Consider the following 25618-nt stretch of genomic DNA (forward strand, 5'->3'; position numbering starts at 1 on the left):
TTTAGAATATGGGAGTGTAGATTCACATTAAGCAATTAACAAAACAAAAACCCGAGCAAAACCACAAGTCATAACACTGACCTGGGAATAAAGAACAACATAGAAGTTACCAGAGCTACCACCAATTTATAAAAATTCCCATGTGAATTCCAGTGGATGATGATGTGATTAGTTTTGAAAGACAAAAACATCTGACCACATTCTATTACCTGTATATGATGTCCATGTAAAATTAGAAATTCCTTTAAGCTCTTCGTATACATTTATACTGCATGAGCCTAAATAAGTAAGACCTTTAACTTTGTGATACACTTGTTGAATCTGGAGTCTATGAAAATCATATATGAAAATCTTGGAAAAGCATCACGATCTAACAAAAATAATCTGGTTAGATTATTAGTACTCAACATGCATCTAGACATGTTTTGTCTAAATTAATATGTTAATGTCTTATATGTCAGAATTGTTAATATATGAAAATGTCATTCCTAAACAATATCACTTTTCCAAAGGAATTTGATTGCTCACATCATTTAGTGTAGTTTGGGTTCCTTTTCCAGGTTATAGACTCACCAAGTTTAATTTGTAATATAGTCTGTGGTGACCTGAGATCTTCCATGCTCTGCAATGGAATTATCTTGTTCAGTAGTTACTGTGAAATACTGTACACCACTTTATACAGTGAAACCTGTACAAGAGACAACCCTTGACAGACAATATTTGATCTTAGAAGACTGCTTGAAAATATTCACAAATATAAGTGGTTCATGACCCTTGAGAGGTTACGTATGACATATTTCCTGGCAGTAACTCAGTAAATAAGTTTGTCTATTGTAAGTGAAACCAAAATGAGCTGGGGAAATTGAGGTGGTTTTTCTTATTTACATAAAATTAACGTATTTTTTATTTAAACATTTACTAGTTTGAAGTTGCACCTCACAAACTGAGCAACAAACAGAACTGGAAGGAACACTTTATACTGTACTGCTACTTACAATGTTTCTGGCTAATCAAAGTTCTTGGATGTTTGAATTACCAAAATGAAATTTATTGTGCCTTACATAAAAAACAACATGCAAGACAGGAAAGAAAATTCCTGTGGCAATGTTCTGAGAAATCCTTAAGCCAATAAAAATTGAAGGCCCAGTTCTGCAAATATAACCATCCGTTTGTATTAGCAGCTACAACTAGTGTGATATGAAAGGCACGAAATAACATCAATTCAAAACTATAACTGGAGATTTCTTAGGAAAGGGGTTATGAAATCATTTAAGTATTGTGAGTATCTGAGAGTCACATGATGTATCTTTAAGTTTATACACTTGCTGTATGCAATCACACAGTACCTGACGGTCTTTGTATCCCAAAGGTTGAACTGTTCAGAGGTAACAAGAAAGAGTTTCTTTCTTTACCCAAATTCACTACAACATCAATAATTCTCACCAAAAATAATACAGCGATCGCACCCTCCTTCTCAGTGAATGCTGCACTGGGGGGGGTCTCACATTAGTAAGACTTAATTACTTTTAAGAAATAAACTTTGGTATGTTTGCTCACATATGGTAGAGTAGCAATTAAGATGAAATGAAAATTATCGTAATAAATAAAAAATACATTTTGAGAATCCTGACTTTTTTTTTTTTTTAAAACCGGTGTCATTACTGACTCAATAATCCACAATATTTAGTAATCTGAATTGGATCTGGCCGTCAGTGTGAATTAGTGATACTCTACTGTACTTACGGTACTTAGGCCCAAACCTCAGCTCTACACACACACCCACACCTCTTTGATGTCAGTGGAAGTTGTGGGTACATATCCAAAGGCAAAATTTGTCCATTATGCTGCAGCTTTTTCTTTTTTTACCATGATGTTGCTATGAAGCCAACCGTGCCAGCCTTAAATACATGCAGAGCAAATGGACCCATACATTTGGGAGTTCAATGTTCCATGCAAGCCCTGACAACTCAGGGGTTAGCCCGATTTCTCTCTGCCACCTGGAAAATAGAGAGGAAATAACTCTCTTCTAGATCCCTGGTATTCATCCTCCAACAAGACTAGAAATTATGGTTCTTGAAACTCTGCAATTCACATGACCAGCCATGGAAACAAAAATATCTTTCTTTTACCCAAAGTCATAGAATTGGTCCTTTACCTTAGCATTTTAACTACTACTGTTTCTTCTGTGATCTTTCAACATAATCTTCACAATATTGACATTTTAAAGAAATGCATATCAATTGGTTTTATGAAAAGATATTTTTAGTAAACTCACGCTCTAGGAGCTTCCTATATTGGAATACATGAATACAGGAAGTGCTTTCAACAGAAAGTTACATAGTTTTACAGTACAACCTGTCTCAACAGACTTGCAAGGGACCAGAACAGTGATCTGGTCTCTTTGGGTTAGGCACCAGCACAAGCAAATGGGGAAAAACCCAATTTATGCCACAATGTGGAGCTTGTTCCTATCACAGATTGAAGAAACATTTTTTTATGTCAAAGGTCACCTGATTCCACTGAGTGCTAGAGTTTTTCAAACTAATTTCACATCAGAAATGAAAAGTTAATGCAACTAAGTGCGTAAAAAACAAAATCAATCTAAAATAGCAATATATTCCCTATTACGCTTTCTTTCCAAGTCGTGGTGATTTTTTGTTGTTGTTTTGTTTACTTGTGTCATAGTTCAATGATTTGTTTCTTGTATTAAAGGCCGATGTCTCTAAATCGGGATGTTTGCAGGTCAGAAACTAAAATATAAGAGCACTAAAAAAATCCAAGATGATAGGAGGATTTTATAATAATTTGGGAATTTTTACATAAAATATATTTGAATTGCTAAATTGAAAATAATCCCAAACCAAACAGTACTGAAAGCATCAAGGGGATGGAGCGATTGCTATCTCGTCTGTGTACAGAAAGGTTTAATGTGACACTAGTGAGGTGTCTGACAAATTAATTGAAGAAAATGTGTAAAATGTTCCGCTCCATCGCACACTGTGCATTCTTTAAGGTGGAATGTTGAATTTGTTACTTCCATAACAGATCTCTTAGTGGTGACTAAGGGACAGTCTTGTTAAACATGGAACTCCCTGGAACCACAACTGACCCTTGGTACTACCTATTAAGACTCTAGTAATGAGTGCCATCTACATATTTGTTGTCCTTTGGATTCCTTCATTTCAGTCCAGTGATTTAGTTCCTCTTCTCCTGAGCTGTTGAGACCTAGAGAAATCCAGCCTATCATCTCTTTTCGTTTCATGCTGCGTTTATTATACACAGACAGTATGAGTGTCACATCTGAAAGCTGAAATAGTGCCACTTGAAAAATGAAGGTTTCTTTGTATACTGGATTTGGCTGCCCTCGGCGGATGGACGTCTTGCACTTGGACATCTCCTGACCCATGGAATTCAGCAGTGTTAACTTAACATATGTATCTACAAAATAAATAACATTTTGGAATGTTGACTGTTAGACTAGGACTTTTTGCTAACAAGATATATAATGACATACTACATAAGGATACGGTGTATACCATGTTGACTGAACATAGCTCAGTTTGGACATACATAGTTATAATGTGAAGAGGATGATAAGTAAGCAAAAATATTTTTATTGCACTAATGACATAGCTGGTATTTTCACTATGTTAATGAGTTTAGTTAACGGTATTCCTCATAATCCTTCTCTTTCACACCACCCCCAACGTCTGTACACAAAGCAGACTGGTATAGCATTAACACTTAGCAAGCTTCAACTAGCCACAACACTGAAAAGCATATCACTGAGTTTTCAGAAAATAAGAACAAACAAGTGGAATGAAGACAACTAATGAAGAGGAAAAACGAATGTTGGTGTGCAGCAATGACATCAAAACAGCTAAGGATGAAATGCTTTAAAAAAAAATCTCTGCATGGATGTGGTTTCTTACTTAAGACTTTTTGATTTTGTTTACATTTAAAGACCAAAATGTAGCCAAATGTATTAAATGGTGGATATTTACAAAACAGATTACATCTCTTTTGTAGTTCCTAGTTTCATGCAAGATTACATTTAATGTGTTTTTGGAGAGAAAAATAAATAATCTTTGCACAATTTAACATGGTTCTTTAAGATGTGGCTTGCCTAGTGCTTTAGGAAATACTTTCAAAATGCTGATGTAATGTTTAAAATATATACTGTAAAATGCATTTAACACACCATGAGTTTTAGTATTTGAGTGATAAGCCTTTTATTTTTAAAATTGTATTTTTTTGTTTGTCATGACACCTGCATACTGTATAAGCATTTGTATTTCATAAAGTTATTACTCATTTTAAGAAGTATATAATTGTCTGAAAAAATCTGCTTTTTTATTCCTATCGTATATATGACAAGAAGATTATTAAAAGATTAGAGCTTGCGTAGAGCATGCTCATTGCATATTTTCACTTTTTAGATACTCTGAATACCATCATCCATAATCAGAGATATGTGCTACCACTATTTTTAACAGTGCCACAGATAATATATGTACATTTTGGAAACTACATGGTGGACAGCCGTGGACAGCTTTACTGCTGGCAAGTTTCCTTTTGCATGAAAAAGACAACATCCAATTAGTCTCTACAGGAACTCACCTCGGATTATATAAACCTGTCCACCTATCAAGTGTTTTAGACAACAGAACAGTCCGTCTGACAACAGGGGGTGGAAAGCAGTAAAAGAAATAATGACCAGATGTCAATAGTTTGGTGAGAGAGGGTCAAAGGTTAAAGTTTAAGAGGAAACACTGTTCACTGGAGCGGAAGAACACAAAACCTTAGCAGTTCTGTTCAGATAGAGGATGGAACAACAGGATTGTTGGGTAAAATTTAATGAAACGAGAATTTTGTACATTCATTGTGTAATCTTTACCAAAAAAATTACACTTAAATAGTGGGAGATCTTAATATTAATAGTTATTGGATTTTAAGCACATTGAACATAGAAAGAATCATGCATGTGATCCGGTTATAAAAGACTAGGTTGATATCACTGTATCTTCTTTATCAAACCTTATGCTTTTTCATGCAAACTCCAGCATATTAAGTAAGACTACACACAGTAATTATGCTCCGTATATTACAAATAATAGATTGAAAGATTATTGACCTGAAAAATTAATCCTAGAAACGTATAATGATCTTGATCAGTCATTATATTTAATGTTACTTTGCGACTGAAGCAGAGATGAAGTTGAATCACAAAGTGAAACTGATCTAAACTTCCGCAAAGTTCACAGATGCTCAGACCTGGGATTCAAATGTGGATCCATCTCTAGTTTAAAATTTAAACAACTCATTAATTAAAACTAATGCATACAATTATTATATGAAAGTTTATGCACTACTTTATAATTTTAAATTATAATGGAATTTTAAAAATACATAAAAGTTCATCAGGATTAGTACACTCATCTTCATCACACTATAGTGATAATTATACTATAGATACTATATCAGATCAAATTCCAAACTCTGATTGTTAGTATAGGTCAGTCTGTAGCTTGATAAATTCACTACAACTCTTATAACAGTAATAGAGATGCAGGAACCCTTCCAGGTTTGGTTTGCAAGGACTTTGACAAATTTACATGAGTTCACAATCCCTAATCTATGAAAAGGGTCATGTCTGAACAAAACCTTACTTTTCACAGTTGAATCTCATTGTGATCCATGGGTGAAACTGGGATTCTATGGGATCATGAGTGTTTTAGCACTCACATCAGAACTAGAAATTAGATTACATCTCAGCTTCATGGAAACAACAGAACTCTGATCTCATGTTTGCACATATAGAATTAGGCCTTCATTATTATACTAATCACAACATAAAATAATAAGGTAATTCCCGATAACTGGGAAATGAATGAAAGTAAAGTATTAGGGCACTGCCAGACTTGCCAGAAATAAAACCCCCCAAGATCTAATCTGCATAAAATTTGTACACTAATGTATTATAGGAAACTGTAGCTTATTCCCTCTCTCCAACACCTTCAGGGGCAGCTACCTATTCTTTCTTCCCTAAGGGAACCCAGAGTCATCTCTCTCCTACCTTGATTCTCACATCTCCACCTCCATCCCCTCACTCAAACTTCCACTGTCCCTCTCCACACTCATCTCTCTTGCCTGTGAGATCCCCATCTCTCCATGCATCTTCTGCTCTTCTCCCTCATCTGGGGTCTTTGGGTCCTTCATGTTTCCCCATCTTTCTCTCTCGCTCTCTCTTTCTCCAGCCTTTCCTGTCTCTCTAATCCCCAATCTCTATTAGTTTTTGACTCCAAAGAGATGTCTCTGGAGCTGCTGCTTGGCAACACAAAGGCAGCTAAGATTACATCATACCCTTCTCCATCCATGACCACCAAGCTCAGCTCCATCCCTGCAGAAAGATATTCAGAGAGGGAGATGGAGGAGAAGGCTGAGACAAAGGTAGTGAATGGGATAAGTAAAGAGCCAGGGAAGGGAGAGGAGAGAGTCTCAAGCCTCAGTGTCCCACTTATGACTCAGCTGCTAAAGAAGAGAACAATCCCAGAGATGGATAGGATATGAACACAGCTTTTTTAATGTTGGCAGCCTGCCAGATAAGCCTGCAAAATGGTAGGAAAATTGCGGACTGGGAACAGTGTTCCCTCCAATTTTCTCCACCCATGTGTGGGATGAATTTTGTTATGTGCACCAATACGGAGGTGATGGCATGACACATCATCTCCACATTGGTGCACATAACAAAATTCATGTGACAGGGTGGGACCGAGGGATTCGGAGTGTGGGAGGGGGCTCAGGGTGGGGCAGAAGGTTGGGGTGAAGGGGTGAGGGCTCTGGCTGGGGGTTGTGGGCTCTGGGGTGGGGCCAGGGATGAGGGGCTCAGAGCTGGGGCAGAAGGTTGGGGGGGCGGATGAGAGCTTCGGCTGGGGGTGCAGGCTTTGCAGTGGGGCTGGGGATTAGGGGTTTGGTGTGCAGTGGGGCTCCCCGGGGTAACGATGGGGAGAGAGGACTTCCCCCCCCCCCCAGCTCTCTCTCTCCCTGCAGCAGCACCTGGGCTGGAGGGGAGAGGCGCCTCTTCCCCAGCTGCTGCAGGTCTGGGGCTGGGCTGGGCCAGGCTGGGGGAGGGGCTCCTGTCCCCTGGCTGCAGCAGGTCTGGGGCTGGGGTGCCTCTCCACCGTCCTAAGCAGGTTCGGGACTGGGCTGGGTCAGGGCTTGGGGAGAGGCATCTCTTCCTACTGCAGCCCTGAGAGCCTGCACAGTGCTTAATAAGCAGCTGTGTGGCCACGCAGCTTAGAGGGAACTTAGATTGGGGAATAATGTGGCCAAGGTCGGAGCATCCAGACATATCTTGCTATAACCTGCTTGAGTCAGACAGACACCTACTGAATTTTGCCAAGTCAGATCAGAGAATTAGAATGGAATCACATAGGAACCAAATAAAAATGGATTCTGATTAGCTGGGCTTATTCTCCACATCACATGACAAGGAGCAACCAGTCAGGGATGGAGGTAGGGTTGCCAACCCTCTGGGATTGTCCTGGAGTCTCCAGGAATTTAAGATTAATTTGTAATTAAAGATTATGTCATGCGAGGAAGCCTCCAGGAATACATCCAACCAAAATTTGGAACACTAGACGGAGGAAAAATACCATCTGACTTATTCCATGTGTCTTATTTCAGGAAATTATGCTCGAACTCAAAATACAAATTTAGAAAGTTTGGAGATATTTTTAGACACAGGTTCATCTCAAACCAAGGTTTATTTTGAGTCAATTTTGCAGAATAAGTTAAAATAAAAAAAGTTTTCCCAGCTCCATCCAGTGATGAATTTTCCAAGTTAAGTGGTGATCTGTACTGCATCACATGGCAAAGGCTAGAATTTGCCTTAGAGTGTCTTCTCTGAGATTTCAAAAGTTAAATATAACTTTTCCAAATATATCACATACATACACAAGTCCATACACAATTAAAGACTGTAGCATCAGTTCCCTAGTAACAGCAACAGCTTCACCATATTTACACTAGTGTTAGTTGGCACATACTGTTTCTTTAAAAACAGTAACTTTTTATTCCTGGCCTGTGATGTGAGGCATTAATAGTTCAGCAATTAATCATTATAATAAAGGTAATTTATTAGTCAGTCATCATGAAAAATTAAAACAGTCTTGTCAACTTATAACTAATATTTTGAATTTTAGATTTTTGCTATTTCCCAACGGACTAGAAATAAAAACATGAAACAGATTAGTTGATGATTGCTCTATTTCATTTGGACTGGGTAAGACTAAATGATAGGATTGACGTTCCCACCACTGAGAGCCCCACAAGTGCAGAAGTATTAGGATGATTAAAAAAAAAAAGATCATCACTCACTGGGTGGTCTGTTTGCTGCCAAGTTTTTGAAGTGGCTGCCTTTTATCACTTCTGCTGATAGTCTTCCAGTTGTGGCATTATAAAGTAGGCCGATGAGGATTTCTGGAGCTGAGCCATGTACTAGGGACTGACAAGAGGAGGTACTTTCACTGCAGGACATTTCTGACATGCTTATTTGAGAGTCACAGCCCTGTAAACAGAAATGAAATATTTCAAAGTATTTTACAGAGTGAAGCTACTTGAGATCAATTTTTAGTGTAGCACTTAGGGAATTAGGCAAGCAACTTTACCAATAACAGGAATTGCATGCCTAAAACCCTTATGCACCAGATGAGAAATGTAGTCCTTTAGTGTATTTAGTGTAGTGTGTTTATATATACACCTGAGGTAACAAAGAATAAAGCAATCTGGAGACGAAGTTATTATTAATATTGTGTTTTCATTATTAAATAGTCAGGAAGAATAAAAGGACCAAGTCAAACACAGCATTTAGGGTCTTTACTTACTTGAATTGATAAGGTGAGACATACAGTGTAGTTTGCTGGCATCTTAGAGCCTACTAAACTTAGGATATTTGCTGTTTTTCCATAGATATAAATCACCATTTGAACTTGGAACACAATAAAATACAGGGAACTTTTATTTCTCCTTTGTAAAGGTTATTCGCCAGATTGAAAACTCATGAGCATACAGTTAAAGACACAAGGAGAAACACAAACACACACTGCCAAGAACCAGTTTGTTTAGTAGGGCAGATTAATTGAGCCAGGCATATGGAATGTAACAGGCCTCTGTGCCCTGAGTGGCAAGGAGGGAAAGTCACGTCAAGGGTGGGCAGGCAGTGATCTAGTGTTTTCCACCTGGTTCCCGCTGGGAGGAAGCTTTAATTTCCACCATGGGAGCCTCTAAGAGGATGCACATTTCCCAGCCATTATGACTGTGTTGCCTCCTGATCCAGGCTGCTCACACCCACCTTGGCCCCTTTCAGCCCCTCCCCCCGGCAAAGGAAAGGTTACAGCTACTTTACTCTACCACATTTATTGCCCCAGTGGACTTCCTACTCTGGGGACTATATGCATATAGTAACTCTAGTGCAAACAAGGCTCTGGGTTATATTTGGCCCAACTGCTATTTGCTTGGAAGCCGTGGAGAGAATTTAAAATGCCCAATTTACTCCTTTAAATTCCTCCCTCAAAGATCCTAAGGGTCTGTCTACACTGCAGCTGGAAGTGAGCCTTCCAGCCTGCGTAGACTGACTTGCACTCGCAGGACTAAAGCCCGCACACTAAAAATAGCAGTATGGACACTGCCCCTGGGGTGGAGATTTGGGCTAGCCACCTAAGATCATGCCCCCGGCCACACACCTTTGGGTCTGAGCTCAGATAGCTAGCCCAAGTCTCCATCAGAGCCATAATATCTACACTGCTATTTACGGGGTGCTAACTTGAGCCCTACTAGCACAAATCTGTCTACCTAGGCTGGGAGGCCTGTAAGTTGTACCCACCTTTTCATCAAAGAGAATTTGGGGTGGCTCCTTTCAGACTCAACATTATTTAAAGGAGTTGCTGGGGGACAGACGGAAGGAGGGGGATTGGATCCATTGTTCTTTAAGGTGGTTGCTTCTCCAGTGTTCAACACATCCATACCCTTTCTAGAAATTGGTGGTAAGGGACAGTGAGATCAAGCCTGGGACCATCCCAGGCCAAGGTCAATCTTAAAGCAAATGAAAATTTTACTTTACTCGTAAAGCATGAATGAAATACAGAAGACCAAATTATAGCACAGGTATTACTTTAGTCTATGAGATTGCATTTGAAATTGAATCCTTGTCCTAATTCTCGTCAACAGAAACAATACGTCCAAATAAATGTAAGCATGATACAAGCTTCCCAAAGCTTATTCCAAGAATTCCAGACCTTATATGTGAATGCATAATGGTGTTACCAAATACATTCCTGCTGGAGAAGGTCCTAACCCAAATCCTCAGATCCCAGTCCTCTGAACCATCCCAATTTGCATTTTCAGCTTTTGATAATTCTTCCCAATGCTCATTATTTAGGGCTGAAAATGAGCTATGAAGTATTTTTTAATTGCATTTACTCTCTGCTTCTTTGGTATACAGCAAATAAAACCCCCACATTCCTCAACCTAAACTATGAAGTACAAAGTGGAATGCTGAAAAGGAACATGACTCAGCTCCAGCAAGCATTGTATACACTGTTCATTCCAAAAGCGCCGGCTGTCATGAAATGGATAAAATCAAGGGTTGGCCAGTCTGTTTTTATAATGTGTTTTCACAACTGCAGGTATGGCATACAACAACATTTTTTCACAGCTGTTAAAACTATATAAAACTCTCTCTGTTGAGCTTATTCAGATTGTCTACTTAAGCTGGAATTACACCCCATGATTGCACAATACCCAGGATCGGTCAGTATAATAGACAGTAGTGTGAGCCTATCAGCAGCCTAACCGTTGACAAGTTTTTGTAGGCATCAGGGCAATGGAGAGTTTTAAGGAGGGATCTGAAGGAGGATAATGAGGTAGCTGTGCGCATATTTTCCAGAGCCCCTTTCAAATGGTGGGATGCCAGTGGTAAAAATGATGGGGTAGGAAAATGTTTTTGCAGCAGCATTCTTAAAGGATATGAGTGGGGCAAGTCTGCATTTGTCAGAGCCAGAGACAAGGATGTTGCAGTAATTGAGATGGCAGATGATGAGAGCCTGGATGAGAGTTTAGCTGTGTGAATGGATAGGTATGGCCATATCTTAGAGATATTACTCAGAAAAAATCTGCAAGATTTAGACATAACCTGGATATGAGTACCTAGAGAGAGGTCCAAGTCGAAGATTACTGAGTGACAGGCAGAATGGTGTTGTTGTTGACAGTGATTGAGAAAGAGTGGGGAGAGGACTTACAGGGCAGGAGATAAAGAGCTCTGTTTAGCCATGTTGAGCTTGGGCACACAGCTAGACATCCATGAGGAGATGTCAGAGAGACAGGTCAAGATTTTAGTTTGGACAGAAGGAGATAGGTCTGGGAGTAGAGAGGTAGATCTGTGAGTCATCAGAATAGAGATGGTAGGTGAATTTGTGTTTACAGATGAGATTACCAGAGATAAGATATAGATGGAGAAGAGAAGGGGACCAAGGACAGAGCCTTACAGAACACCCATAGGAAGTTGGAGGGTGATGAAGAGGATCCTCCGAAGAACACACTGAAGGAGCAATTAGAGAGATAGAAGGAGAATCAGGAGAGGACAGAGACATGGAAACCAAGGGAGAACAAACTGTCAAGAAGGCAGCCATGGTCATTAGTACGAAAGGCAGCTGACAGGTTGACGAAGACAAGGAGGGAGTACTAGTTCTGAGATTTGACTAGGAAGAGGTCATTAGAGACTTTACCAAGAGCCATTTCAATGGAGTGCAAGAAGCGAAAATGAATGGTAGGGGATCTAGTATAGAACTGGAGGAGAGGGACTCCAGACAGTGATTGCAGAGAATGCATTCAATGAGATTAGAGATGAAAAGGAGAGGGGGCAGTAGCTGGAGGTAAGTGAGGTCAAGGATGACTTTGCTTTAAGAAGGGAAAGATTAAAGAATGTTTATGTTGTGAGGGAAAAGAGCCAGAGGAGAGTGAGAGATTAAAAGAGAAGAGTAATGTAGGGTATTAGAGTGGGAGCAAGGGAGATCAGGAGATGAGATGGGATGGGATGGGATGGGCTCACTGAGGCAAGTGGAAGTGTTAGAAGAGGAGGAGAGCAGATGAAAAACCATTGCATCTGTTACTGTGGAGGAGGAAGAGAGTTGTAGGAGGGAAAGGGAAGGGAAACCAAGGGGAGAGAGAATCATGTCATAGGTTGTCAGTTTTCTCTTTGAAGAAATTAATGAGATTCTGTGCAGAGAGAGACATGGAGACATGAGGAGGGGAGGGTTTGAGGAGTGAATCAAAGATAGCAAAAAGTGTCTGGGATTGCGGGCATGGGATTAAATTATGTTGGAGAAGTAGGGCTGCTTATCTAGCAAGATGGCAGAACTGATAAAGAGAACAAATCTGTAGTGGAGGAAATCAGCCTGGTCACAGGATTTCCATAGAAACACTCTGCAGTGTGAGAGCAGAAGTGAAGGAAGCAGATGTTGGGGGGTGAGCCAAGGCAGGATGGACCTTGTGATGGGAGAGAGAGGCCAAAGAGTCAAAGGTGGAGGAGAGTGGAGCATGGAGATAATCAACAACCACATCAGTAGAAGCAAGAGAACAGAGGACAGGGAGGAGAGAGCTGAGAGCAGATGAAAAATCATCAAAGCTGATGGACTGGAAACCATGGAAAGGTTGAGTGACAGGACAAGGGGAGGGGCTGATGGGTGATGTTGAAAGGGACCAGGTGATGCTCAGAGAGGGAAAATTCAGCAACAGAGATCAGCGAGAGAGAGAGCAGTGCTTGGTGAAGACTTTCTACACATATCTAGCAGCACGGAAAATGTCACAGACTAAGGACTGGAAGCGTTTTCATATATGGCAATGGCAATTGTCCACCACAATAACCATTATGAAAAAGTCCCACAAAACACTATAGTAAAAAACTCAAGAATAGTCTATATTAGCAGGATTTCTTCTCTACAGTATTTTCCCCAGTGTATGCTGCCCTATTTGAGTGTTGATGTGGAGATCTACATTGAAACAGATCCATTTATTGCCTTTCAAGTGAAGCTCTTCTTGGTAGCAATGGCTACTGCTATTTACTCTGACTTAGTCCCTAGTCTGTACTTTGCACGAAGATTTTAAAATGTAACAGTATCACTGGGCTCCTTTCCAAGTCCTATCTTGTTTTTACTCTGTGCACATGGTAGAAAATCCAAAAAGAGGTCACCAGTCTTTTCAAGAAAGAGTGCGGAAAGAAATGATATTGTATTACCGGCCTTCGGATGGTACTGATATTTTGATAAATAAAAGCACAATGATCAAGTGCCAACTTTTAAAATATTAATTATGAAATTGTTAACCAATACAACATGAATATAAAGATAGACACAATAAAGCTTTAACCTTATGACAATAATGGAGTGCTATTTCTGCTTTTCGTTGCCATCTAAACCTGCCTTGAACCTACCTATAAATCAGCATGGAGGCCATTTCATTGCAGCAGTTTCCTTGTGAGTAAGATAAAATAAATTAATAATAATACCTAGTGCTTTTTATCCACAGATCTCAAAGCACTTTACAAAAGAGGGCAGTATCCTTATTCCCATTTTGGGGATAACGGTGGCACTGGGAAATAAAGTGGTGTGCCCAAGGTCATCCAGCAGGCCAGTAGCAGAGCTGAGAATAGAACACAGGTCACCTGAGTCTCAGTCTAATGCTCTATCCTTAAAACCTGTCAAAATAAGTTTATCTACACTGACCTATTCAGAAAGGTGTTTGTTTGCATAAGATAATTACATTTTTCCTACATTAACTGTGACAACAAATATATTTTTAGTACACTAAATACAAAATAAAAAATGTTAAGTGGTAAAACCTTTTCCAAGCATTTGGTCAGAACAGCAATATCTTTACATTAAAATGCCCAGATTTCTAGCTCTCTGGCTTTATACGTCAGAGCTATCATCCCCTGTTGATCTTTAAATCTTTTCTGCATACACCACAAGGCTGGTACTTTACTGGAAGGTCTCTCAGAATTGATTTGATCAACATCATTAGAATGGGTGAATTTACATCTGATTACAAGATTAAAATGTACTGTGTATGTACACATTTGAGATTAAGACACTGTCTCTGTTAACTTCTTTGTGTGTATCAAATAGAAAACAAAATTGAACCTTTTAAAAAGAATCCCTAAAGGAGTATATCAGGTATAGGAATGTTTCTATTAAACACATTATAACTGGTTCCTACTGCACAACAAACAATAAACCAAAAGAAATACAAGACCTTTTTTCCTCATATAGAGGAAAATACGTATAGTGCTCAGTGCTGGCATGCTGAACTGCTGAGGAACGTTTTCTTACTATCTGAACCTTAGCCCTGTGGCACATGAGAAGTGACTCCCTATTCCTGGGGGTTCAGTCCCATCTTTTTTCCTAGGTTTTTTCCCCATCAGCAAACAGAGCTAACTGGATCAAATTAAACAGCAGACATTGATCCCTAGAAAGCATTAAAAAAACCTGGTATTTCTTTTGTATAACTTGTGATATCCTGGGTCTCAAACTCAAGCCTGGGAGTCGCCAGGCAGGCACCACATCCTGGGCTCCACCCAACGTGTTCTGAAACCTGGTGGGCCAAAAAGCTGGTAGGACTATAGCCTCAGCCAAGGCATCAAAGACAGAAGCCCCAGTTGGAGGATTGCCCTGCTCCAACCATGCTATTTAAGCCAGAAGTCAGCACTGGAAGTTTGTCTGAGCAACAAGCTAAGTTCCTATTGTGGCTGCATTGGCCCCTGCTTGTGCTGCCTCTTGCATCCAACTCTCTTCCTGATTCCTCCTCTACTTCTGGCTCCTACCTCACCCTTACCTTCACTCCTGTTCCCACTATGCTCCTGTTCCATGCTTGATTCTTGCCTCTCCTCCAATTCTTGATCTTACACCTCGTCTCCAATCATCAGTTACTAGTCCTGGCTCTGACCCTGGGCACCAACTTCTCACCCCGACTCTGGCTTGACCCTGGGCTCTGGCATTTGGCATCTGACTTCAACTCTGTGACACTCCGCTTTGATTCCTAGTTCTGATTCTGGCTTGCCCCCTGGCTCTGGTAATCAGCAGTTGACTGTGGTGCTGACCCTGGGCTTCGTTCCCCAACCTGGACACCTGCTCTGCTCACTAGACCTGACTCCTGCTCTGACTACTAGGCCAGACTGCCTACATCCCAGTCCATAGCATAACTTCATCTGTCTTTCTTCATTTTTTATTATTAATCACAATTTCATGAAAATAACATGTTTGTTTCTTACATGTTCATCTCTTCCTGTGACTTATTCTGGACTTGTAGTCAGAGAGATAAATTCTGCTCTCAATTCATTTGAGGTCACACCATAAGTGCAAGTACCGGGGAAGGGATATTCTCCTTCCCAAATTTTTAGGTAGTTAATTTGTCCCAACTCTTACCAGGGCTCATTTGTCATATAAAATGCTAATCCTGATCTGCAAGAGTGAAAGAGGTGCTGAAGTCTCCTGGCTGCCCAATATTCTAAAGAAAGAAATCTCTTTTGCTTTGCTAAACCTGAAGTAGGCTGTGTGGGGAAGAAGCTTTGAAGAAGGCTGCGTTTGGGGTGAATCTTACATGGGTTCTATTTCCCCATATTGCTGTTTTGTTTTTTCCTTGGCTTTGTTAATGGTGAATATTTCATAGAATCATAGAATATCCTGGGATCAACATGGCTACAGCAACACTGCATGTAACTATTGTAGGTTATCACCAGAAAAATAAATGTATACACCTCTATTTTATTTAGATTTAAAAAAAAAAAAAAAGATCTTGAGTAATGAATTGGCGGATTAGTGGATCATCAATGGGATGATTTAGTTGGGGATTGGTCCTGCTTTGAGCAGGGGGTTGGACTAGACCTCCTGAGGTCTCTTCCAACCCTAAACTTCTATGATTCTATGATTCTATGAAATGTAGCGCTGGAAGGGACCTCCACAGCTCATCTCGTCTAGCCCCCTGCCTGAGGAAGGACCAAGTAAACCTAGACCATTCCTGATAGGCATTTGTCTAACCTGTTCTTAAAAAACTCCAATGATGGAGATTCCACAACCTCCCTTGGAAGCCTATTCCAGAGATTAATTGGTTAAAGTTTTTCCTAATACCTAACCTAAATCTCCTTTGCTGCAGCTTCAGCCCATTACTTCTTGTCCTACTTTCAATGGACGGAGAACAATTGGTCACAGTCTTCTTTATAACTGCCCTTAGCATATCTAAAGACTTATCAGGTCCCCCTGCGGTCTTCTTTTCTCAGAATAAATACACCTAGTTTTGTCAACCTTCCTCATATGTCAAGTTTTCTAAACCTTTTATCTTTTTTTGCTCTCCTTTGGACTCACTCCAATTTATCCAGTCTTTCCTAATGTGGCATCCAGAACTAGTCCCAGTACTCCAGCTGAGGCCTCCCCAATGCCTAGTAGAGCAGGACAATTACTCCCCATGTCTGACATACGACATTTCCGTCAATACTGCTGTGAATAATAATAGCTTTTTTTGCAACTGCATCACATTGTTGTCCCATATTCACTATAACCCCCAGACCCTTTTCTGCAGTACTACTGCCTGGCCAGTTATTCTCCATTTTGTAGTTGTGCATTTGATTTTTTTTCTTCCTAACTGCAGTACTTTCCACTTGTCTTTACTGAATTTCATCTTGTTGATTTCAGACCAATTATCCATTGTGTCAAGGTCATTTTGAATTCTAATCCTGTCCTCCAAAGAGGTAGCAATCCCTCCCAGCTTGGTGTCATCTGCAAATTTTATAAGCATACTCTCCACCCCATTATCCAAATCATTAATGAAACTATTGAATAGTACCGGACCTAGGGCACATCCCTGTGGAATCCTGTTAGATACATGCTCCCAGTTTGACAGCGAACCATTGATAATTACTCTTTTTCAACTAGTTGTGCATCCACTGATAGTAACTTCACCTAGACCAGTGATTCTCAAAGCCAGTCCGCCACTTGTTTAGGGAAAGCCCCTGGCTAAGCTAACATGATTCATAGCATGTTAGTTGTGGAAATGTCTAATATTAAAACCACTTAACATATATTGAATTGTTTGGGACAGCTTTTGAGTTTTATTAGTATTGTATCAATATAATGTATTGAAATACCAGCCTCAGTGACTAGCTCAACTGAATTTGATACTGTAACTTTCATTTGTTTCAAGCATTCAGCTCTATATGTACTATTATTGTATGCTTTAATAGAGTTAAGTTGGACAATGCTACTCCAAACAGTCATAGATACTCTCTCAAGACCTGTATGTGGTATACACATTTCTTGCAAGCTTTGTTTGGGCAGGGAAGAGAAAAGTGGAAAACATGAAGTTGTGTTTTTTTTTCCAAAGGCGAAACTGTTCAAGTAAATACAATGTTTTTCAAACTTTTGCAATGTACCAGCAATTCACAATTAGCACAATAACGTGGTCTCTATTTGATACTAAATCTCCAAATTCACCAAACACTACAGATTTAGGAAGGAAATTTAAATTCCTCATTCCCCTTGATCTCCCAATAGTCTTCTGTGCCCAAAAGAGGATGATCTGCTTTTTCTCAGTGGCAAAGAGGAAAATTTTAGAGCACATGACAGTTCAGGAAATCTGCTAGATGGTACAATATACATCACTTCATCATCATATATTTTATAGGGCTAGCTCCCAGGAAACCAATTTAACCTAATGATAATGAATGGCACTGACGGCTACTTAACTGGGCCAGTATTAGCATATATTCTGCTTAGTGGGAACATATTCAGCAGATCCAAAGAGTTAAGTGATGCTTATATCCTCATGTTAAATATGCATGAAATAATAAGCTTCACTCTGTTAGTAAAGATGTTGCCAAATAGCAGTTAAATGAAGAAATAAAGATTAAATGTAATGAATACTCTTTTTAGTCTAGGTGTGCTTTTTTTTTTTTTTTTTGGCTAGTACAGCATTTTGTCATTTTACAACTTTCAAAACTTTTTAAAAAATGCTCTCTCTTAGCTGACTGTCCTTTTGCTTATCTACAAATGGACACTCACAAAAGTTAATGGAAATTAACTAAAGGTGTGAATTTAAACTGGATTAATAGAACCACATTAAACCCCTGTTTGGACACACTTATTCAGAATTAAAATGATATTAATTTGATTTAGTTTAATTCTCTTTAAAAGTAAATTAAGCTAAATCACATTAAAGCCAGTTTAATTCTGAATGGGAGTGTCTACAAAGGGGTTTAATGAGGTTTAATCCACTTCAAAAAATTACTTGGATTAATTTTCCTAAGTATCCTGATTAGACAAGCCCTAATACTTTTGAAACCTCCCAACACATTGTGGGGGAAATCTTAACCCTACTGAAGTCAATGGGCATTTTGCCATTGACTTCAGTAGGACCAGGATTCCATTCTACGTGTGAGCAAAAAGCTCAGGAGTTAAATTTCCAAAGCCTATGTCCCACTGATTTTCACTTTGGTGTTAAGCTGCTGCTCCCCAGAAATTAGTAGACCAGCTCATGTGAAAACCAGCCTCTACAGGGTGCAAACCATGAGCGCACTAGGAAAAGTCAAGGTTGGATGCCAAGCACTGAAATTTATCAATCTTCAAGGACTAAAGTTGGACCAGAAGCTGGAAGTTGTCAAGTACAGGCAAGTTCCCAGTACAAGATTCACATCTGGACAAAGTGACACAGGAACTGGGGACAAGACAGGCTGGGGATTTAAGCACATAACCTTAGACAGATCTGCATGCAGATAAACCACTATATCTGGCAGAATAGGACTGTACGCCTTGCTGTCCAACATTATTCATTTTGGAACTATTCATGTTATAAGAGACCTTTTTAACAGGATATTCTATTTGTAAAGTAGATGTAAAGTTAAGATTAAGGTTAATAATATTCAGAAATTACACACGGAATTAATTTCTAATATTCTGTGGTGTTTGTTTACATGAATAATGTTTTTCAGTGGCAAAAGATGTTAATGAAGGCCCCAATCATGAAAACATTTAACCACATGCTTAACTCAAGCACCAGAATTGTCCCATTGATTTCAGTATATACAAGTAAGAAAATTTACTAAATTGCAGTTACAGTATGGTAAATTAGTAGAACATATGGTATCACTCTTGTGATTCAAGTTGTTTTAGATTATACGCCTGCTAACATGTATAAAAACTTTAATCACCTGACAAGGCTCCAATTCAAGACAGTATTCCTGATCAGGAAACGTGCTTAAGCACATGCTTTAACTGGTTTCCTGAATCAGGGCCTAACTAAGCATACTGCATAGTCCTATTCATGTGCTTAAAGCTAAGCTTGCAGAGTTAAGTCCTGAATCAACTTAAATCACTGGAGAAATATCAAATGTTTTACAAATATTACCATTGTGTAACTTCAGTTTATGAAACAACATTCTCATTTGTGTAAAATTTAATACTTTAAATGCTGGCATGTTTTCTGTTTGCAAATCCCAAAATAAGACTTTATATCAACTATTATTCCACATTAATAATATTCACATTAAATGTACAATTGTTTTGATGGTTATTAAATTATCATCAATGTGGTTATAATCAGATTGCCTCAAAAACTGCTAAAATGATAACTTTTCATCAAAACCTTTTCCCTTTGCTTTGTTTTTTGCTCTCAGGAGAACAAACTACTGAATGTACTATTCAAAAAAGCTCATTTTATCATGGGCAAAACATTTGGAAAGGGAAATCAAATGAAAAATATAATTCTTTCATTTGTTATAGTCAAGGGACTAAAACTCTCATGTATAGCCTTAATTTATCACTATGGAGGCTATAAAGTTATATAAAATGTCCTTACTTGTATTTTAAACAGTTAGAAAAATATGCACAGCCAAATTAATGAAACCAGAAAAATGCCATATTATTCAAAGTTTAGTTTTGTTTCCAAACTCAAGATATCATGAATAAATTAGCCATAAAATGAAATGACAAAATAGAATGTATGTTCTCAAAACTGGCAAAACAGCATTCTGTCTTCCTGAAAGACTTTGAACAAGCCAAGTAAGAGCCCTGTGAAGCTTTTCATATTTTGAGAACACTATTAGTGCTCAGTGTACAGTAAATTTGTAAGTCTCATAAAAGATTTTTCATACTAAATCCTAAAGAACAAAATGTTAATATGTACAGAAATAGTTAAACATTTTATTTCATTTGGCCATAATGTGCATCTGTTTAGACTAAATATTTAAATGATATCTTTACCTTTCTACCAGAGTACAGAACAGCATCTAGTTGCTCCAGAGTTAAGGATCTAGCTAAATTTCTATTTAAAGCTGAATTTCATAGCTCCTCTAAAATCCAGAAGAAAACTCAGATTAGCTTGTAAATTTGTAGGGCATATCTGGGAAAGGGAATTTAGAGTCATTTGCACTAGAGATTTCAGAGAGAGAGAACACTCCAAAAAATATCTGTTTGTAAAGTTGCAAAAGTCTTAACACATTTTCCACAGACCTAGAAATAAAAAGAGCAAAAGAGACATAAAATGTATATCACTCAACTCTCTTTGCCGAGTCTAGCGTATAGTGCCCCAAAGATGTGTAATTTAAACTACTAAATGCTATTAGACCTTCTTTTTAGAATTACTTAGTGGAACCATGAAGTATTGCTGATCCACTTATGGACTGCCAGCACAATGCACAGACTTCTCAGCTACATTCCTGACAAAGCTAGAGCTACCAACTCCCCCACGCTTCTTTATCCCTCTGAAGATAACAGGAAACGTGGGAGGGATGTTGGGGAGAGACCTGGGAGCTGAAATTCTGTTGAGAGTGCAGGTAACAAGCTCATCTCTCCCAGCAGATTTCCCAAATAGCAAACTTCCTATAGATGACCAGCTCATAACCTGAATCTGATGAACCAAAGCTGGGTCCTTAAGCCAGGACTAGAGCTCTACAATCTACTCCAGCTGCTCCTCTCCCTATCTCCTTGTCCCTAGGTAAGAAGAGACAGGGAGAAGGCAAAGAGGGGACAAGAAGATGGAATATTTGTGGAGCAGACACACAAATTCCACTCCTGCTGCTCCTACCTGTCCCCCCAACCCCCGTTCTCAGTAGATGGCAGGTGGATTATTTAAGGTTGCTGGGGGCTGATGGGTACTTCTGTCCCATCATCAGACTCACTGCAGTGCCTGTAACTTTGTCAACCAACATGGCATCTGAAACAGGCAGAATGGGTCCAGCAGTGGAGTTCCTGTTTCAGCTGCACAATTTGGTCCAGTTGCTTTCCTCCCCATTTCCCTGCTCCGTCCTTGCTCGGCCTGACCCTTGGGATCAGGGCCAGCTCCCGTGTTTTTGCTGCCCCAAGCGGCAAAAAAAAAAAACCAAAAAACTTGCCGCCAAACAGGGAGGCGGAATCCTGCCCGCCAAACACGGAGGTGGACTGATGGCGCGGCCGCTGAATTGGTGCCAGCGACCGAAGAACAGTCGCGTCCCCGCCACTGAATTCCCGCTGCTGCCGAGGGCAGATTGGCGCCCCAGAGCCTGACCTCCTGCTACCCCTTTATATTTGCTGCCCCAAGCACTTGCTTGGTTCGCTGGTGCCTGGAGCCAGCCCTGCTTGAGACAGTGAGGATGGGAGAAGAAAGTGGGAAGGGAAGTACCTGGAGTTGGTTGTAAGGCCCAACCTCAAATTCCACTGCTGGGCCTGTTCCCGGAAAAGGCAGGGAAGGGAGGACAGTGGCTTTTAAATTGGCTTGGGAGCAATGATAGCAGCTCCATCACTGACACAACTTTTCCCCTTAATAAAGATCCAGGTCTTGGCCAGTGGGTGCACTGTGCCAGTGGGAAGTCACATGTCGTTAAAAAATTGGAATTCAGAAACAATTGAACATTTCTATTTCTGACAAAGCAAGGAAAGTTTGGCCCAGGGCTGCCACTGGCTGCCATTCTGAGGCTGGAAAAGTCAGGATGAACTAGAGAGAGAGTGCATTGCCTAGAATGTCCTTGATCCATGCAACATAGATTTTGTCTAGGTCTAGGACTCGGGTTTCAGCTTGGCTAGAATTGGTCTCTCTGAGCCAGATGACGACCCGTGTGGACTTCAACTAGATATGTTCATTTTTTTCTAAATTCCAATTTTTTCAGCAAAATTTGACTTCCTCAGCTCAGTGCCCCCACTGGCCAAGATCTGGATCTTTTTTAAGGGAAAAAGTTGCTTCAGTGATAGAACTGCTGTCACTGCTCCCAAGCCAATTTAAAAGCCACTGCCTTCCCCTCCCTGCCTTTTCCCACCATCTGCCCGCTCACTGCTGCCTGTTGTTGGTAGAGGAGGTAGGTAAAATGTCCACAGAGCTCCTTAATCATGCTGGCCAAGCCACTCTTAACGCCACAAATTGCTCCCATCCTCAACTGAGAGAATCCAAAACCCAGTGATTTTATCATATCCTCACTCCCTTTCTAACAGATACATTCATTCACTCATGGAACAGAAACAATACTGAGTGACTAGGTTACAACTGAACCCACTTTGGGAGTAATCTATCGGCTAAAATTTGTTTGTATAAAATATTCATTGAATCATTCTGGATAATGAACACACTTGCAATATTAAAAATCTGTTCACAATACAGAAAAGGAGGCAACGTCTGTCAATTAGATTGTTTGCTCTGAATAGTTCACCCAACACTAAAAAAGGCTGCTAGTGGTGTCCCACATGATTTGTTCAGGTCATGTTAAATCTCCTGGACAGAGGATCCCGGATGTTTTGCAGTTTGGAAATTATCTGCTTTAGTCTTACAGCTATCAAGTAAACTATAGAGAAGGGTAAGAAGTGAAGATAAGATGGATTCTCTTGGGATCCAGCTGCCAGTTGATTAAGCACATCAGAAAGACAGGAAGTGTAGTGTGAAATACACAGCTCAAGGTCAGAATTAGCTGAGAGCCTACACTGACAAGAGGCTAACCTGCTATGGCTATAAGGATCCTTCTTAAAGGGGTTGTATACATGGAAATGTTTAATCTAAAACAGGATGAAGACTGCAGGAATAGAAAAAAGGAATGAAAATCCTGAGGTCTGAAATGAAGAAAATAACCCGTAGTTTTTATGTTAAAATGTACGATCCAAGGAAAGGAGAAGTGCCCAGAAAGCCACAGAGGACAGAGCATATAAACTGAAAATTGAAATCACAACACAAGACAGACATAAATCAAATAGTTGAAAGGCAAAAAGAAAAGAGGATGCATATAGACAATTTATTTTGTTTGATTAGTGTCACTGTTAATTCCTCACTCCAGAGCTACCCCTCTAGGCACAAAGACTAGGGGCAGGGAGTTCAGGTGCTTTGGCTGGGAAATCCAACCCTAAATTCCACCCACTTGACTTCCTGCTAGAAGAATACTCCTGAAGTTGCAAAAGATGATAACTTGTTCCAAGTTAAACAAGCATTAGCTGTGAAACTTTTGGGGGGCAGCCAGCAAAGGGGAAGGAACATACATACACCAAGCTTTGGAAGAGGGCAGAAATGAAAAAAAGATGTCACTAACTGCTGAGTTTATGGATGGTTTCAGATTAGTGGAAACAATAATCAAAGAAAGAAAATAATCAATTAACAGTGTTCCAATTCTTCATGTCTCCATTGCTGTGGGAAGTAGCAAGCAGTGAGAGAAAATAAAATAGAAGTTGGGAAATTGAGATTATCAGCATCCCTAAGGGAAATGGAAATTTATCTTGGAACCATGGACTGGAGAATATGCTACCTTTGGAAGATATGCCTGAAGAAGTCTTAAGGGTCAGTTTGTTGTCTTTGAAAGTAGAAATTTTGTCTGGTGTTGACCTTGCAGATCTTCAGCTAAAGCTCTATCAGGATGTTGTTGGTAATTTTAGGTATGGCTTACCAGCTGCTCTATATGATTCTTTGATACATCATTTAATCCACCCAGCCCTGATTTTGTGGATTTAACCCCTATGCAATCTGAGTAGAAAAAAATAAAGAAGGCTGAAGATCTTCTGAAATCCTTGGTGCATTTTAAATACATCTTGACTGCTCTTAGCCTGATTCTTCATTCCAATACACCGGTTTTATGGGGTTTAACTCCACTTACTTCTCCACTGATGTAGGTCAATAAAACATTTTCTGGACCAAAAGCTTCTGTGATTGAAGTAAAAATTTACATTCTGAAGTGTGATTTTTTTTTTTATATATCCTCACATGAAGGTGCAATGGAATCATTCGTGAATTTTACGAATCAGATGGATTCAATTTGCTCCAAATAGGCTATATAAGGGGTGGGCCTTTCTCAAGGCCAGAGGGAGCAGGTGACTGGGATACAGGAGGCCCTGCAAGGAAAATCCTAGTTTAAGGTTTGATAGGTTTTACTGATAAATCAATTAAAAGCTAACTCACAGTAAAAGGGTAAATTTTCACTTTGTATAGTACACATGTGCTTTGTTCATAGTGTGGGAATTCCATCTCCTTTCATCCCCTCTTGGAAGTGTCTCACCAAATACTTTGGCTCCTGAGCATTTTGAAGAAATTCTTTGTCTTTTGAGTACCCATGGTTTTTAAGGATGCTTGGAAGACAGCTGAAGGAATGTTTGAAATCTCATTTCTGAGTTCCTTCAATGTTTCCAGCTTCAAATTCTTTTGGGGGAAAAAAAAACACCTTCCAATAAAATAACCATATCTATGGTTAATGAAGCCACAATAGTATCAATTTTAGGAAGAGAGATTAAACTAGATTTTGGCCCCGATTCTATATTTTCATGAGATGGTAGCTGATTTTTTTTAAACATTGTCTAGCTTTTCCCTGTCATAGGTTAGTCCTTCCTTACTTAGAAGTGGAAGATAGGCAACCACACATCAAGTAATGTCCCTTAATACTGAAGCACTTATCCATGGTCAGTTGTACCAAAAGGTCCTAAGAAGGTCAGAATGCTCAAAATAGCCAACTGACTCGAATCTAAAACAGGCAGATCATCATTCATAATCATGACAACCAGGGTTTAAATTAAAAAGGAAGGCTAGAAACCCAAATTTAAATCCCTCCCAGAGTACCAGTGATGTCTAAGAATGCTGGGCCTGTTTGAATCCTGGGGAGGGATGGACCTAAATCTTCACAAAAAAAGGTGAAATTTAAGACCGAACAGTAACTGATAAATAGTCTGATATTAGGAGATGATTTCTTGATAAGGGAGTATACCTCAGCTAGTAGCTCAAAAATTGTAAAGAAAGAATGTTTCGTTTCTGGAACACCCAAAGCCATATACAGACTATGTTCTATAACTCTTCAAAACAACCCTGTATTTCAGAAGTTTCACATAATCTCCTCTATAGTATGATGTGGACTCGAGACGAAAGCTTCCTTTGTTAACCTTTATATAGGGGTTTCATAGACCATGAGACAAATTCACACTGACAAACAGTTGGCAACTCCACTGAATAAGGTTGCCAACTTTCTAATCGAACAAAACTGAAGTCTCTTGCCCCTCCCATTCCCGGCCCATGCCCTGAGGCCCTGCCCCGCCCTACCCCTTCTCTGAGGGAATGATTTAATGGAGATACACCTTCTTTCTGACCTCCAGCA

At 39.6% G+C, this 25618-nt stretch overlaps 1 protein-coding gene across 3 annotated transcripts in view; it reads right to left on the reverse strand.

The window, feature by feature from the left end:
• Positions 1-1656: 1656 nt before the first annotated feature.
• Positions 1657-25618, reverse strand: part of SYT14 (synaptotagmin 14) — a gene marked incomplete at its 5' end in the record, with an annotated part of 174234 nt that continues 150272 nt past the window's right edge. For 2 of the 3 annotated variants that reach the window (XM_084622043.1, XM_084622041.1), the window contains 2 exons: positions 1657-3438; positions 8380-8569. In XM_084622043.1, coding sequence (XP_084478169.1) covers positions 3125-3438; positions 8380-8569 — 504 coding nt within the window. In that variant the 3' untranslated portion in view covers positions 1657-3124. Of the gene's footprint in view, positions 3439-4620; positions 4678-8379; positions 8570-25618 lie in introns of all 3 variants that reach the window. The other variant, XM_084622042.1, reaches the window with a different exon arrangement.

The sequence above is a fragment of the Lepidochelys olivacea genome (assembly GCF_965140295.1).
Source record: "Lepidochelys olivacea isolate rLepOli2 genome assembly, chromosome: 3".
Taxonomy (NCBI): Eukaryota; Metazoa; Chordata; order Testudines; family Cheloniidae; genus Lepidochelys; species Lepidochelys olivacea.